This window comes from Zeugodacus cucurbitae, chromosome 6 (genome assembly GCF_028554725.1).
Source record: "Zeugodacus cucurbitae isolate PBARC_wt_2022May chromosome 6, idZeuCucr1.2, whole genome shotgun sequence".
Lineage (NCBI taxonomy): Eukaryota > Metazoa > Arthropoda > Insecta > Diptera > Tephritidae > Zeugodacus > Zeugodacus cucurbitae.
In genome coordinates, this window is record NC_071671.1 from 22,878,992 (window position 1) to 22,896,169 (window position 17,178).

The 17,178-nt window shown below is 34.2% G+C and overlaps 1 protein-coding gene across 8 annotated transcripts in view; it reads left to right on the top strand.

The window, feature by feature from the left end:
* The window catches only part of Igfals_6 (nyctalopin), a 213,783-nt gene extending 196,870 nt beyond the window's left edge, over positions 1 to 16,913 (top strand). For all 8 annotated transcript variants that reach the window (XM_054233269.1, XM_054233264.1, XM_054233266.1 and 5 more), the window contains one exon: positions 14,163 to 16,913. In XM_054233269.1, the coding sequence (XP_054089244.1) occupies positions 14,163 to 15,327 (1,165 nt within the window). In that variant the 3' untranslated portion in view covers positions 15,328 to 16,913. The remainder of the gene's footprint in view (positions 1 to 14,162) is intronic.
* Positions 16,914 to 17,178: the final 265 nt, after the last annotated feature.

The window sequence follows — 17,178 nt, forward strand, 5'->3', positions numbered from 1 at the left end:
AAGTAATTTTCAATTTTCAAGCATTTTCCTCGTTCAATTTGCATAAGTGGCGAAAAAAGGCAGACACAAACAGCACCACACAAGCAGCTAACCCGTACACAAGAATGCTTTGGAAAATTTGGCATATAACAGTATACACAGACACTCATACAACCGCCGAGCAGAGCAGTTCAATTGCAGTGGCAAGCCCATGACGAGTTAACATGCCGCTCGCGCGCTTATTTCCGCTTCCGGTTCGCAGCACATTTGCGAGCGCACGAAATCTTCAAGGAACGCAAGTAAAGTAGCGCACAAAAAACCCAAACCAAAACCAAGAAATCACTGTAAGCACTAACAACAACAAAAACAACGCCGAAAGCAATGCAAAATCCGATTGCTACAACTCTGAATACAACAGCGTTTTTTGACGCATACGCTCCGTGGCATGGCATGTGTATTTACCAAAGGGCATTGCTGCTGTTTTTGTTAGCATACATTTGGGCGCTTGAATGCATTACGCCATATACTATATACCGCTACTTCCGAAGTATACTGTCTGAGAAGCGCAGTTACGTGGCATAAAAGCACTATTTGCCCTCTCAGTTTAGCTCGCTTGTCCTCTGTCTGCCACTCTCCACCACACATACTTATAACTTCGTATATTTCTTATTGTTGTTGCGCCGCGCAATTTGTTCCCAGCCTGTTATTGTTGTCTGCCTTGTCTGCTGACGATTTGCGCGCAGATATTCAAATCTTTTGCTGAGAAAACCCAGCCGCGTCTAAGTATGTATGTGAATATGGAGGCATCTGCTTGCTGATTCGCGTATCTACTTGTAGATATGTATTTGCTTCTGCGCGCAGCAAAGATTTCACTATTTGCATAATATTTGCACAGATAATTGAATTTGCTTGCGGTGTCATGCAACAAGTGCACGTTGTTGCTCGCAGTAGACGTAGGTGGTCTGCCAGTCTGCTGTGCTCCATTTGCTTGTGTTAGTTTGGTGCTTCAAATGGTAGCTACTGTGTGTATGGCAGAACTCACTGTTTTGATTTGCATATGCTAAAATCTTCACTAATTTTTTAAAACCAGAACAAATACGCCTTGTGGTCATACAAATAGATTGCTCTAATTTTTTTGTACATTTATTGTAATTCAGTTGGGGTTCGCTTCGCAATTTTTTTTGTAGACCAGCAGAAGTAATCATCTGTTAACTTATAGAGGTTTTATAGTATATTGTTGTTTTTCTATTCGCAGTATTTAACCTTTTTTTAGAAGCAAGGAACTCTTTCACTACCCCATTTTAAAATGGCGCTCATACGCCCTGCTGAACCCATCAAATACATATTTTTTTACGTTATCAAAGAAGAGCTACTGATAACAAACATGCTTCGGAGAAGTAAATATTGTATTGTATTATATATTATGCCACATTATGAATAATACTATTAATACATTAAATTTTTAGTCGAAAGTCTGAATTAAAAAATGAAAGGAGTTGAAAGCGGAGGTAAATCGCCTAGAAATATGCCTTAATTAATTAAACCAATTATGATATAGCAAAATATATGTATATTTCATTATATAACACCAAAAGTAGACCATCATATTCTAAATATACTAATAAGATGCCTGTTATCTTCACTTATAGGCTTCTTCACTTATTTGCCTATCATCACTGTCGCTTTTTAGGCGCTCGCACGACAACCCATCGATATGTGAATTCTAATATGAAAGCTATACTTACATTCACACTCATTTTTGCATAATTTTACATAAAACAACAATAAAAATTATAATAAGAACAACAATAAATGCAAACATGCGTAGTTTTTAAGTATACAAATTTGTAGAAGTGAATGAGCAGATTGTATTAAATTCACTTACACTCACAAATATTCGAGCGTATTTGCCTATATATAAAAATTAATCATGCATAATTCGCAGTGTGAAAATTTGGTCAGACATTTACCTTTTCAATTAATTGTTGCGCTTAGGCGTTTCACGCACTACTTGCTACCGCAAAAATGTGAAAATTTAGATAGATAGATATGTAGATCAAGCCTAGAGAGAACTAGTATTAGACTCATTTCATGAAAACAAATTTTAGTTGAATTCTTCAACAAGAGTAATAACATTTATTTTAAAAATTTTTACTATAGTCAGAGATATGTAAATTTTGTACAAATATATCACAGAAGGGTTAATAATTGTTTCCAATGATTTTAAACTTTATTTTATTTTTGAGATACTTTTGGAGGTTATGTGATCACCTTTAGACTTATTTTCCCTATTTCCGATCAGAAGCAAAATCTCATCTTACACCTCGGAATTTATTTATATTATTTTAATATATTTATAGTCCACAATGTTATGTAACTACACATTTGTGCGGGAAATATTGTTAAACTCCTCGCCTAATAAAATTTACATTGAAAATTTACAGCACTTCATATGTATAATTACGCAAATCGCTTTCAATTTATGCGCGCGTAAATTATGCAAAGTCTTCTGCATATAAGAGCGGAATTTAGTACACAAATATACATCTATAGACTGCTAGAAAATTTGAATTATCAATAAGTAATGCATTTAATTGCGCAGATAACATGGCAGTGATTAAGCATAATGTATGGTGGCAACAGAACCTCGCACATATTTATGTATATTATATTTGGATTATATATATATGAAGGTCTTGGTACTTCTCACTTATAAATGAAGTCTGAAGATTGTCTAATAAGTAAAAATTTTGTATTAGACATTTCGTTTATGATATTATAGAATACTAGCAGACTGCTCCGGCTTCGCACAGGTTTAAACAAACATTTCAAAAGTTATAAGTTTATACTCACTTTTACATACTCTCCCATATATTATATGTAGATGTATGTACTTTCCGGTTTCTTGAGTGAGTTCATTCAAAAAAAGTAAAATGAGGAAAATTCGAACATGAAATTATATTTTATTTGCAATGAGCTAAAACTTGATTACGACCACTAGTCTTTTGTGTCCCTTGTCTTCCTCTCTAATTATGAAGGCGTTAGGAACACTCAGAACGCTTTTGTTCTTGTGTGCATCGGACATTCCGTACTCGACTCTCACGTGCGTACTTGGAAGGTTTTGAAATTTTGTTCGGCAAGCAGCTGCGAGCGCTCGCTACTCGACTCTCTGGCACACGATTGCGATGCAAAGAGAATGACTTGCAAGACGATTATCAGTTTCAGATTAAGATTCTCCATTACGGAGTCTTTTTGATACCCTCACCTGGGAACTATTTCCCTCAAGTTGAGATTATTGCAAAAAATATAGCCTATGTTACTCGGGGTGAATGTAGCTTAACAATGGTGAAAGAATTTTTGAAATCGGCACAGTAGTTTATTTATAATAGTATTATAGTATAGATTATCATCAATGGAACAAGAAAATTTCTATGAAATTTGAAACCATTTTTAGAGAATCGTGACAGATTTGCCATTTTAAAGTGTGCCTAAATTGTAATACATAATTATGTCTTTATAATCGATCGCTGTGGAACAGAAAGTTAAATTGTCAAGTAAAAGTGAGTTATGATTTAAAGACCGAAGAATAATTGTGATATCATAACGCAAGTAAATACTTGCTCATTAGGATGGGCTATGTAGGGATAAATGTTAGATTTATTCGTGTCTTTTTTTACAGTTTTTTTTTTTAAGTATTACTACTAAATTTCTTTAATAACTTTTTATAATCAGAATGAGTTTCTTGTATATTTTTTATTTTTACAAAATGAGAATGCTCATAATGCCGTCTCAATGAATTATTCACAAAGAGAATGCAAAATGATATTTTGCAAGGCGAAAAAAAAGCTACAATAACTGAGATTAATTTATACAATTTGAAAATCTGTTTAATATATGGTGATATATTTTCTGTGTGAGTTTGCTTGCAACAATTAGCACTTCCACTTTCACCTTACAAACACTTTGTTCAAACTGTATAAATTTCACTTGAGTGTAGTCACATAAATTACAACAGCAATTAACGGCAACACATAGTACAGAAACAAAATGTAATGTGTATACATTGAACAGTCGCCAAATTGAGCGCTGAATACTACACACAAGCACCCTCAGTCAGCCGCCCACAAAAAAAAAGTACTGTACAAAGCAATTTTGACGCGTCATAAAAATTAACTTCATATTCTGTTTGATATTTCGCAGACACCGAGAGAGACACCTATTAGTGCATCATCATCTACACACCTCACGCCGTTGCCTGGCAACAGTCATGCAAAAGACACTCAAAAAAGCGAAATTTCTGTCTGTCTGTCTGTGTCGCTAACTACCCGGGATAATCAAGGCAGCTTTTGGTAACGGTTGTCTGTCGGCTATTGCTTACATACATACGCACTCATTTCCACATTCGTTCTCTCACCCTCTCCACTACCATATTTGAGGTGTCATATTTGTAATGGGCTTATGCCATTCCACTGGAATTTGCAAGCGATAGCTTTATTTATATATACACATACATGCTTATATATACAGTCTATATATATATATACATCACCCGCTTAACATCAATGTCTGCACACGTTCTGTTAGCCTAACACATTCATCTATACATATATAAAAGTAAACACAACACAACATAGCATAGCACAGCACTGTTCACATAGCACCCACCTGCATACATAATTGTATAGATATTTCATTCAACGGATTTCCATTAACGCATTTGCATAAATATTTATGCGTCGCACTTAACGGCACGTTCAACGCTTTCGCTTGTATCAAGTTAGGCTAGCTGGCTGGCTTGTAGGCAGGCAGGTATGTGCGCATATCCTTTGACTTCACCTGAGCTGCACACACACACAACCTCTGACTTTTAATATGCTGCCGTTCACCCTTTTCCGCTCGCTTAGCAGCTTTTAGCAGCATTAATAGCGTTTTTGCTTTACTCTGCTGCTTTTAGTTTACTTTTTGCTCGATATTTTGTTTATTTTGAGCCTTCACTTTGGTATTTGTTGCAATTTGTTGGTGTGCTTAGTTAGCTGTATACCGTTAACTCTGAGGGCTGACGCGTCATTTCGTCTACTAATTTGCCACTTTAGTTTAGCTTTAGCTCATACTTCGTTTAAGTGTAGAAATTGCTTGAAGAATACCGTTAAATGCTTGAGACAAACTAGACAATTCCATTAAGGGGTTATATACAGTTAGAATTTTCAAAAAATCGATTTTTTTAAATTTAATTTTCTTAATGTACATATATTTAAGAATACACACAGAAAATTTCATATCGTTCCGGAGAATATTTTCAAAGTTACAAGCAAATGAAAAATTTGAAGAGGCATTTCAGAGTGCTTTTAAGTACAAGGTCCAAACTTTAAACGCGTTTTTCTCAAATTGGTGTTTTCAAAGTCGGTGACCAACATTACTCGAAAACGGCTAGACCGATTAGTCTCAAATTTTAACACGACCTTCTTTAATATATTTTTTAGTAATTAATCGTAGATTTTTTCTCTCCGATAAATATATTTTTTTTTATAAACAATTTAAGGCCGAAATTTCGGTGAAAATCGATTTTTTTTTTTTTTGAGAAACCGCCATTTTGTCAAAAAATTTTATTTTACTTATTCCTTCTATTAATTACTAGATTTAACACTATTTTAACGAAATCTGTTTGGTTTTTTTAATTTCTGATGATCCAATTCCGAGATATAGCTCTGTAGCTCTTTTTCAAATAAATATTTTTACTAAAACTAAGTCTTAAAATACAGTTAAAAGATACCATAATATGTGTATAAATTTTTGGATCAATAAATTAAAAAGTTTTCTCAAAAAAAATTCTGGAAAATTCACTTTTTTTCGGCCGTCTAACTGTATATAACCCCTTGGTATTTGGTTATGAAAAAATATTTTTTATTTCTTGAAAATAGTTTGGGATGTTTTAATCTCTTTAATAATGTAGCTAGAGAAAACTTCGGAGTTTATAATGAAAATAATTATATGAACTCACTATAGTTGGAAGAAAATTATTAAAACGCTTTCCTCAACGGTTGGTTCTAACTGGTGGTTATTCAGAATTTTATTTAGTCAAAGCATGTTATATATATAGGTAGACATTGTTAAAGTATGCATTACGACCTATATAATGTCCTCTTGATATCTATCTCGACCCAGTAACTTGACGAATTCCAGAATAGTTGAAGAGTGTTAATTCGACAGGATGCTCCAAAATATTTTTGCGGGAGTATTTAATGTCGACGCGAAAAGAACAATAACAAATATTTTATGTAACGGAGATACGTTTCCGCATACAAATTGCTTTTGAAAGACAATGTACTTTAAAAATATTTACAAATACAAAATAACTAAAATTATACAGATCTTTAATGATGTCTTGCCTTGAATACACGTTTTTTTTAAGATTCCGTTCTTCAAAGAAATCTCTTTGAAGATACAGTTCTATAAAAATACGCTTCTCATACTGGGGTTCTTTAAAGTTACTCTTCCTCAAAGTGATTCGTTATCATGATTATTTTCAAATATGTGGCTTATGAAGGATATGTTATACCTCTCTTCACAAATAAGGGCATTGTATAGCAACCTCAAATTCCTTTAGCATATTTTTATGTTCTTCTATCATTTATTTCTTCTTCTTCTATATATATTTGCTATTGTTTGTGTTGTTCTAATACCAGGTATTCTAAGGCTCAATTCTATCAGACTGAAGTATTCTACAGATTTATAAATATGTTGGGTTTGAAGCTCAAACTCTAAAACAATTAAAGCTGAAAGAACAGTTGACTATTGGATTAGAAAGATCTTCACACCATTTTTGGTAGCAATGCACTGTCCTATATCATTTTAGTTACCCTACCTGTTAGACTTAAGTTCACAAGGGTTTTCTGATTTTATTAGTAATTTTGGAACTTTTAGACTTTCAGGGCAAGGTTCTATAGAAAGATTTCTAAAGAAACAGTTCAATCAAAAGGCTCATAACAACTCCTTTGTCTAGATGGATCAGTTAAATTGACTAAAATTTATATTGACAAAAAGTACATGAGTCTCTAGCATTACGTTGTCTTTCTATGATTTATGACATCCTCTCTAAAATAGACAATAATGTGATATAGGGAAATCTTATCTAACCAAATCCAGCTTTTTTAATCATAATTATTTAATCATTCTAACTAGAATTAGGAAGTGCCTCAATTTTTTTTTTTTTTTTTTTTTTGCCTGAAAGCCGTACAACGTATAATAATTGCGATATAACAGTGGAATATTCCCAAGAAATCGCTCCAAATCAATATAGAAATCAGACTTCTATACACAATTAATATCCCAGATTTAATTTGTCTCACATCAGGCAATGAATTTGGTAAATACAGCAATCTAATAAGCTAACTGCAATTTCAATTGAGCTACCGGCCATGCGTGAAAAATACACAATCTACACAGATTCTCTCTAAAATCACTCCACATAAGTACATACATTTCGATCAGAATCCATCCACTGCAACATCCTTCTATACGAATTGCCACTTTATAACCAATAAACAAGAACTTCCGCGAAACACCGCGTGCCACTTGAGTTTCGAGTATTTTTAAAATTTCGATAACTTTGTCCACAACTCAGAGCGAAACCACACAAACAAACAACAACAAATAAGCAAATAAATACATAAATACATAAACAAACTGAAAATCTGCAAGTCAATTTTCCATGTAATTAATTTCAAAAGCACACTAATGGAAAAATAATACGCAAAGTAAAAGTGCAACATGCTGAGCGGAGCGGCGGCAGCCAGCCGCGCAGCCAGGTGTTAAGCAACTTTGTGCCACAAAGCGGGGAAACTCGAAATGCAAAACGCAAACACAAATAAACAGCAACTAGCGGGTGTAGAGTGGGGGGTTACCAGCGGCAGTTTGCAAGTTACTAAGCTTTGAAGCTTTGTAGGCGACCGAATCAAAAACAACAATAACAACAGCAAAGAACAAAGTATCGTATCAAAGCAAAGTGTGGTAAAGCGCAGCAAAGTTGCCAACGCATATTTGTTGGCCCTGAAATAATTTCTATTACAGTTATATTGCAAAGCAGCAGCCCACAACAACAACAGCAGAAAAACTACAATTATTTTTTGCCACTTCTGCCAACTTTACTGTTACCTAGTTTTCTTTGCGCCACATGCCACATTTAGCGGTAAATTGCTGCTATAACACTACTAACGGCAGCAGCAACAACAACAAATAATAAAAATACAACAAAAAATTACAACAAAAATACGAAAAAAATCACAACAAAAAAATATCAAACAACTATGTTTGTATGTTTTTTGCACAAACGCCAGTGTGCTTGCAACACAAAGTTAAAGCCAAGCCGCCTACAGTTATGCAACGGCAAAGTTTCTCGTGTCGGATATTTGCATGACTGATGCACAAACAGTGCGTAGTGTGTTTGTAGTTGAGTAGGCCAGTTGTACAGCGTTGCCTCGTTTAGTTCAGGGCTGTTGCGAAGGCTATACGCCTAAGGGCAGTCTTTGCAGGAATGAATCCTTTATATATACACGCACACCTTCATATACACTTGTTTGTAGCTGCAGTGCTAACTACTGGCTAACGCAGGCTTTGCTTTGTTTACTACACGCGCTTAAGCTTTGCATACTTGCAAGCGTTTTTTACAGGTTTTTTGTTTTAGCTGACGTAACTCAAAGCAAATGCGAGCAGCGCAAATATTTTTACTTGTTTGTGTGCGTTTGTTTTTGTAGTTAGTGAAAGTGTTGATCGCTGTCTCTACTTATAATTTTTATTAACTTAATTTTTTTATTTCGGAGTAAAGAGATTAACTGCGAAAAACGTCAAAAATTAAAAATTTATCGGTAGCAGAATGGTTGGGTTGTCTTAATAATTAGTTCTAAACAAATATGAAATGTGATTTAAAGAATCTTGAACCTAAAAGTATGCTATAATAATTTTTAAATAATTGTTCTGCTTAATTTTAGCATAAATTAAAATAAAGTGTATTAACCACAAGTTTTCATACCTCAAAAAGAAAGAGTTACCATTAACTACTGCTCTGAATCTCATAGCTTGAGCGCCTGAAATATACTTTAAATTTACTTAATAAACAATACATGGTATCTTAGGTAGTAAAATATTACCTTTGCTGTCGCAATCAATACTTTTAAATGAATATAACTATTTAATCAATTAAGCATACAAGTATACTAGCAAAATTGTTCAGTAAGTGTTTTATATAAAATGTAATATAAAGGATCACAAGGAGCGTAAATCACAAACTCCCAAATCCTAAAACGAAATTACCATTAACTGCTTTAAAACGCTTGAGATTTCATTGATTGAGCCCCTAAAAGATTTTTTGAAGTAACTTAATGCACAATGGATGTCTTCTGTAATATTTAAAAAACGACTTTGCTGTCTCAATCATTCCTTTCAAATATTTACTTAATTTTTGTTACCCTAAAAGTATGCTTTTCCAATTTACAAATTAGTGTTTTACACGGAAAAAATATAAATAAATGAAAATTTAGGCTGCAAATAATAAGCACTAACCCCTAAAAAAGAAAAATTACCATTAAGCAACAAAATTCTCGAAATTTCATAGTTTCAACACCTAAAAGATAATAAACAAAAAATTTAAATTCGCAAACCAGTGCTTTTTTCCCCTCCATTTATTAACGTAACATCAAGCATTAGCGCTTTGTGGCACCATAGCAACAAGTGACATGCAACTAAAATTATGCAACGTGAATTTTGCCCCTTTGTTGTTACATAAGCAAAAGCGCAAGCGAAAAGCTGCTTACTTTTGCGCTAACCAAAGCAATTATTAAGTGCTTTTGCGGGATTTCATTGCTAGAGCTTTGTGGTTGTAGATTTTTTTTTTTGCAACCCATTTTGTGTTAGTACTCCATTTTGTGGCTGCCACAGTCAGTATGCGGCGGCGTTAATTTGTTATTTGTTGCATATTTTTGCGTTTGCAGGCATTTATTTCATTTATTTTTGTCATTTTGTGTTTGACAGCCGCCTGCCTCTCTTCCGTTAGCCATTTATAACTTTCTTTTATTTAATTTGTGCTGCACTCGCCTTGCAACATCTGCCTGCCACAATTTTCAGTGCGCTCATCCGCTTTGTTTGCTTCTTGTTGTTGAGCACCATTTTCCTTATTTCCGCCTTTTTGTTGTTGTTTTTGTTTGTTATTATTTAGTTTGTGCAATTCAACGCGGCGCATTAAAATTGTACACTTTAATTAAGCAACAGGAAATTGCAAATCTACTTGCAACGGGCAACCCGCCTCGAGTAGAGCCCGGCAACTGATCTCCGTTGTAAGCTACAAGTGATGTTGTAACGTTAGAAATGTATGAAATACAAGTATATATGTACATAAATGAATACATACAAACACATGTTGCTAGTTGCAGTGTGGCAACTCTTGTTGCTGGCAACAGCTTTTTAGAGTCTGAATTATGGCGCAGCAATTCATCAAACTAAGAGGCAGTGGCAAGCAGTGAGGCCACAACTAGACAGTCAGTCCGGACGGACAGACAGCTGGTTGAATAAAAGCAACTTCATGCAACAACAACAGCGATAAATACATTATCCAGCAGAGCAAGGATAACCAAGCGAAGCTGACATGCAAACGCACACGCTTCAAAGTTTGAGCGCACCTCGAATGAGAGAGATTTAGACCCTTGAAATGCTGAAATGCAGCACGACAACGTCTCTTAAGACAGCGTTAGATGAATGAAGATTTATTTAAAGTCATCTATTTTAACTTAATAAAAGCGAACAAGAAATGATTTAACTGTGTTGCAAGTGAATGAGTGTGTATGTATGTATGTGATGACTTCGGTTCAACATACAAAACAGCATAGTTATATTACATTATAAGTATATATGTATACACACAAACATTTATATATATATATATGCACTTTTCTATTATGCCCGCCGCAAAGCCGTTACTTTGGCGCACTTTTAGCCAAATGAAAATGTGCAACGTGGCGTATGAGTGACAAAGTTGGCATTCAGCGGCTTTCGCATGTGCGTAAAAAGTCGTATTTTAACCAGAAGTACCGTGGTATACTTCAGTTGTGCCACGTATGAGGTGGTTTAAAGTGGCAGCAAGTCAACTGCATTAGCTGTAAAATGCACAGATTTGTTGCAGGCGCGGTGTAGTGCTCGTAGCAGTATGCGCAACGGCAAAGTTAGCGCACGGTGTTTAAAAAACACAATTAAGGAAATTAATGGAAAAGAAGTAATAATTATGATATTGTAGACAATATAAAATTACTATTTAATATTATTATTAGAATTAGATAAACACCCTTAGTTCTGCTAGCCAAGCACGATTCAACCCTAGAGATAAGAAATATTGATATTATCCATCACAGAGCCTAACTCTTATTCAAATATAGCAAACATATACCTACATAGCATGAATTAGTATAAATTTAGCTAGCTGAATTGAACTTTTGTCCCAATTTTTTTATTGAAATAATGTTAGACAGAACCTAAAAGGAATTGTAAAGAAAATATGCATATATTATTACAAACAATAGTTTATTATATTTTTAAATATAGAAAGATTTTTGATTTTTCTATTTTTCGTTTTTTAATTAATTTATTTTTTTCTTTATTTTTTTTAACTTACTACATTTTTTACTTCATTTAAGTATATTTAAGTTATTTAAATTTTACTGAATTTGAATAATTTTTTTTAGTTCATTTTATTTTATTTTTAACTTTCTTGTATCTTCATTTAATTTTATCTCATTTGACTTTTTATTTATTATGCTTTCCATTGTTTAGGTCTTAATTAGACGAAAAAAATATATGCTATGAAAAAGTTTGCTCTTTTAATTAGGACACCGTTTTAACGATATTTTTTAAAATATGTGGTTTTAATTTTTAATTGAAAATGAAATCACTTAAAGAAACATTTTAATTAAGTTTTACTATCAAAATAACTTACAAAAAAGTAAAAAATAATTTAAAAGTGCACACTTTTACTTTTTCTTTTATGTTCATTGGTACTATCTCCTTATTAGCCCCAAATATAGTATTATTACTATAACTTTAACAAAAGCAAACTTTATACGAAAAGAAATGGTACTTTCTTGTTGTTTTTGTTCACAATTAATCAGAAAATCATAAAATTAACTTTAGGACAAAGAAAGAAAAAATTTTTGTAGAGTCGTGTTATTTGACACTATTTTATTTTATTTTATTTTATTTTATTTTATTTTATTTTATTTTATTTTATTTTATTTTATTTTATTTTATTTTATTTTATTTTATTTTATTTTATTTTATTTTATTTTATTTTATTTTATTTTATTTTATTTTATTTTATTTTATTTTATTTTATTTTATTTTATTTTATTTTATTTTATTTTATTTTATTTTATTTTATTTTATTTTATTTTATTTTATTTTATTTTATTTTATTTTATTTTATTTTATTTTATTTTATTTTATTTTATTTTATTTTATTTTATTTTATTTTATTTTATTTTATTTTATTTTATTTTATTTTATTTTATTTTATTTTATTTTATTTTATTTTATTTTATTTTATTTTATTTTATTTTATTTTATTTTATTTTATTTTATTTTATTTTATTTTATTTTATTTTATTTTATTTTATTTTATTTTATTTTATTTTATTTTATTTTATTTTATTTTATTTTATTTTATTTTATTTTATTTTATTTTATTTTATTTTATTTTATTTTACATTCACTCACTGTGCTTACAGCTGCATAAATGTGACACATCGTTGCATGCATGCTCGGCAGCAGCGTCTTAAACTGCTAGCATTTGGCTTTATTGCAAACGAAATTGCTGCATTACTGCATGTCGTCAAGCAGCTAACACAAATACAGGCAAATGCGACAAGCACACACACATACACATGAAAGTATAAACATAACACACCACCCAGCGCACAAATCTAAAGTAAGCAGCAATCCATAGTGAGACGAAGCATAGGATGCGCCGTTGTCAAGGACAGAGCATACAAGCAGACACACACACTCGTACAATAACAAACATATAAAATATAGAAAATTTCAAGTGAGCTTATGCGTCAGTCTTAACATGCCAACGACAACGACATGTACAACAACAGCAATAGCAACAATAGCAAATACAAGAAATGCAGTAGTAGTAGCAAGAACAATTTTAGCTGCAATAGAGCCAAAGTAGCAGCAGCAATGTCATTTGTTACAATTTCCTTATTAGTTTAAGGAGTTAAGAGTGAGATTTCTCAGCCAATGCTGAATTGCATGCATGTGTGTGTGTGTGTTGCATACAATCTTTGTCTTGAAATATGTGCAACTGCATGACACGTGAAACAATGCGCTATGATGCTGCCACTGCTGCTGCTGCTCCTCCTCCTCATGTTCTCGCTGTTGTTGTTGCTCGTTTTGCTAATATTTTAGTGTCGCTGAAGCTGCTGCTTTTAGTGCTTTGTGTGTATTCGCACACATTGCTGGCAATTAATTTAGTCTAGTGAAGCATTTTCTTGCAACTGAAATTAATTTCCAACATATTTTCTCGCATGTTTTTCCAAAGAAAACGAACGAGGCGAATGCTGCAGCAACAACAGCAGCAAAAGAATATTTTACAAAAAAATTCATTTTATTTTATTTCATAAAATGTGCAGAGTGCCATTAACAACATGCGCAACAATGTTTTGCTAATGTGCACATAGTCATTCGCACAGAGCAATTGTTGCCGCTGGCAATCAAGTTACAGCAGCAGATTTAGTGTCACGCATTTATTTCCAACGCATGCAATTATGTGCAGTGCTGTTGAGTGTTGCGTCGTCTTCATTTCATTATCGTGTGTATTTTAATTATTAGATCGTTCGGTTTGTTTGCCAATTTGAGACTTACAACTGGCTGCGTGCAGTACAGGGTGGTAGAGCAATTTACTATTTTATTTTATTGCGGTTTGAAAGTATAACAGATGAAAGGTTTGCCAGATGTATGTAACTGAAAGAAGATAACAGTCGGGAAAACTGGGGTTGTAAAAAAAAGCCCTATTAATCAAATATACTTCATATATTTTCTAAAAATTAATAACGATATAAATACAATTCTATGAATTCAGAGAATGTTCCACTTTTTATACTCAAGTCTCTAATCTGACATCCGCCTCTTTTCACTCTTTCCAGAGCCTTCATTGACAATACGCATCTACAGGCGCTCCACCTCAGCAACAATCTGCAACTCTACGACATACCGATGCGTTTATTCCAAGGCAATCCGAATGTACTGGAAATCTACATGCAAGGCAACAGCTTGCAGACACTCTACTCCGCACAATTCCCTGTCGATCAGCTGGAACGTCTCTATCTCGGCGATAACCCGTTGCAATGTAATTGCTCGCTACTCTGGCTGTGGCGTCTGGTCACCGGCAATTTTGATGGCGAGTCCAACAACGCAGGCGGTGGTGTGCATGTCACACACCCGCAAGGCGAAGCGGCCGTAGCCGCGCTGGGTACAGCCGATGCCGATGCAGCGTCCACCGCCGCGGAAGCTTATGTGGCACAACAGAAACCAACGCGGGTTAGTAGCAGCAGCAGCAGTAGCTCCACTAGCGGTTACCTACAACTCGATATCGAGCGCATTGGCTGCGACATCTGGCAGGATAATGTGCGCACGCGTCGCCATCTAGTCGCCATGTCGGAGGGTGATATCACCTGCCCCGCGCATATCGTGACCATTGTGTGTGCGATCTTCACACTGCTTCTGGTCTTCGCCATCGGCGCGAGCATCGTGTTTTATCTGCGCTTCGTGAAGCGTCGCCGAAAGCTACTCCACGATCGTTCACTCACTCGTTCGGGCAAATCAATTGTGAACGTACACGATCGCATATTGCAACACCAACCGCTGAGCTCCGGAGGCGTTCTGGGTATGAGCGTTGGCGGTCTCACCTATCCACATCACACGCTACAACAACAGGGTGGCACACATCACGCCATGTTGCCGCTGCATTCGCACGAGTATCAGCAAACGCTGCCGGCGCAAGTGGACAAGCTGGAATTGGAACGATATTTGGCGGCGCAAGCGATCGCCAATGAGTATCGTGCCTTGAAACCGTGGGAGTTGCCGCCAGTGAAGGATGCGAATGCCTACAGTGATGAGCCGGAGCATCTGTATGAGAAATTCGATCACTACGACTATCCGGACATGCAGACGTTGAGCAAATCGAAGCAGGCCACACTGATGTCCAACAATGACGGCTGCAACACCAACCACAGCGGTAATGGTGTGGTGCTGATGGGTAAGGGTGGCGCTGGTGGCACGGCGGCCAAGCCGCATGTGGTCTACGTATGACTCCCGGGTGGACAGGTCGGTGTCGGCGGCGCAGCAACGGGCAGTGCAAGCGAAGAGTGCGAAGGCGTAGAGGCCGAAGGCGAGCTGCGCTATTGCCTCAACAACAACTATAGTAGTTATATGAAATTAGTTTAGAACGTGGAAGGTGTTGAAGAAGCGGGCCGACTGAAAGAGAAGGAGACTAGCGACGTAGGGCAAAATTGGTGGCGTTGCAAAGAAGAGCGAAGAAATGAAATGGAGTTGCAAGTAATTCGAAGAAATTAAAATCAAATGCAAAAACCGTTAGCGCGATACTTGTGTTTAATAGAAAACAAAAACAAAAACAATAAATGTATAAACAAAACTAAAATCGTACGAAAGCAGCGATAAATCGAAACAAGGGTATATTTGTTAGCAACTAAGTTACAAACACAATACATATATACATACACCAATAATAACAACAACACCGCAAACGTTAGGCATTATTAATCGTAATATTTCGAACAATTTCGAAATATTTTTCGAACATCTAATTTCCTGTTAAACTTAAGCGTTTAAGTATACATATATAAATATATAGTATATATTTGCATAAGCGTAGCAAGAAAACAATATTAAATGAAACAAGGGATACGTATAGTGTTATATAATAGCTAAATTACAATAAGTGAAACACGAAAAAACACAACTACGATTACAACAAAAATACAAAAATCGCTCGCGTACTGTGCAACAACATAATAGAGTTATTAAAATAATATTACAGAAATGTTAACATTAATTGATATCCATAAAATATACGGAGGTATTGTAAATGACACAGAGACAGCTTAAGTGCATCATTTGGGAACAGAAATAATAAAATAAAATTAATATTTATTATTTTGTTGATCCAATTTTGTAATATTGTAAATCCCAACTGAAGTTTACGCCTACATGTAGGCCACAGTTTCTTTCCATTTACTTTTGGTGCATATTATTCGACCTAATTGGCGCCTAAAATTTTACTAACGTCCCGAATATTCATATAAGATATATATTCACACTCTGGCAACTCCTAATTTTATATTTGGTCCGGCTTTTATATATATAATATAGTCAAACTACCAGAAAAATATCACTTTTAAACCCCATTGTGGCAATACCGCAGAATCCAGAAGCATGCGGTTCTGCGCCTAATTTAATTTGATGATACTATTATACTTTATACTAATTGACGTCTGAGCGTCTTAAATACGAGAATGTAAAAATTTCGTGCAGAAAATGCTTCAAAATTGTATTAATTTTCATATTGCCCCTATGGGTAAGCAATAATTTTAAGCAATTACTATGATTCCATGCCAGCAGCATTTTACTTAAAAACGCTTCTAACAATGAGATGGCGTATGACTCACTCCGTCAGATTTTCTTTCACCTAAATATAGGATAGAGTTTACGAACCAAGATATAAAGAAAAAATAACTGAATGGTAGATACAAATTTTAGTAACAAAATCTCAATTATATGCATCTATTAGGCGCTCTAAAACTTTTTTCAATATTTTATCATCATTATTTATGGATAAAAAGTATATTTAAGTGCCTAATTTGCTAACAGTAGAAATCTCTAATTATACCTTCGGTACTAAAATTGCCAACGGTTTCTGCTTAAATATGTTTAACAAGTAATTTTTATGTTATGCGCCTAAATGTAGGCCACATTCTAAAGGTTTTAATATTCCTATATCTCAATTGAAATAGGCGTTAAATAAATAGCTACTGGGTATTTTATTTAAAAAAAAACTTAACTTAATTTCTCCTAAAAGGAGGCGAGTTTTCGTCGTATTTCTAATTATTTCCCACTTTTAAAAGTATATTTTGTGTGCCTAAT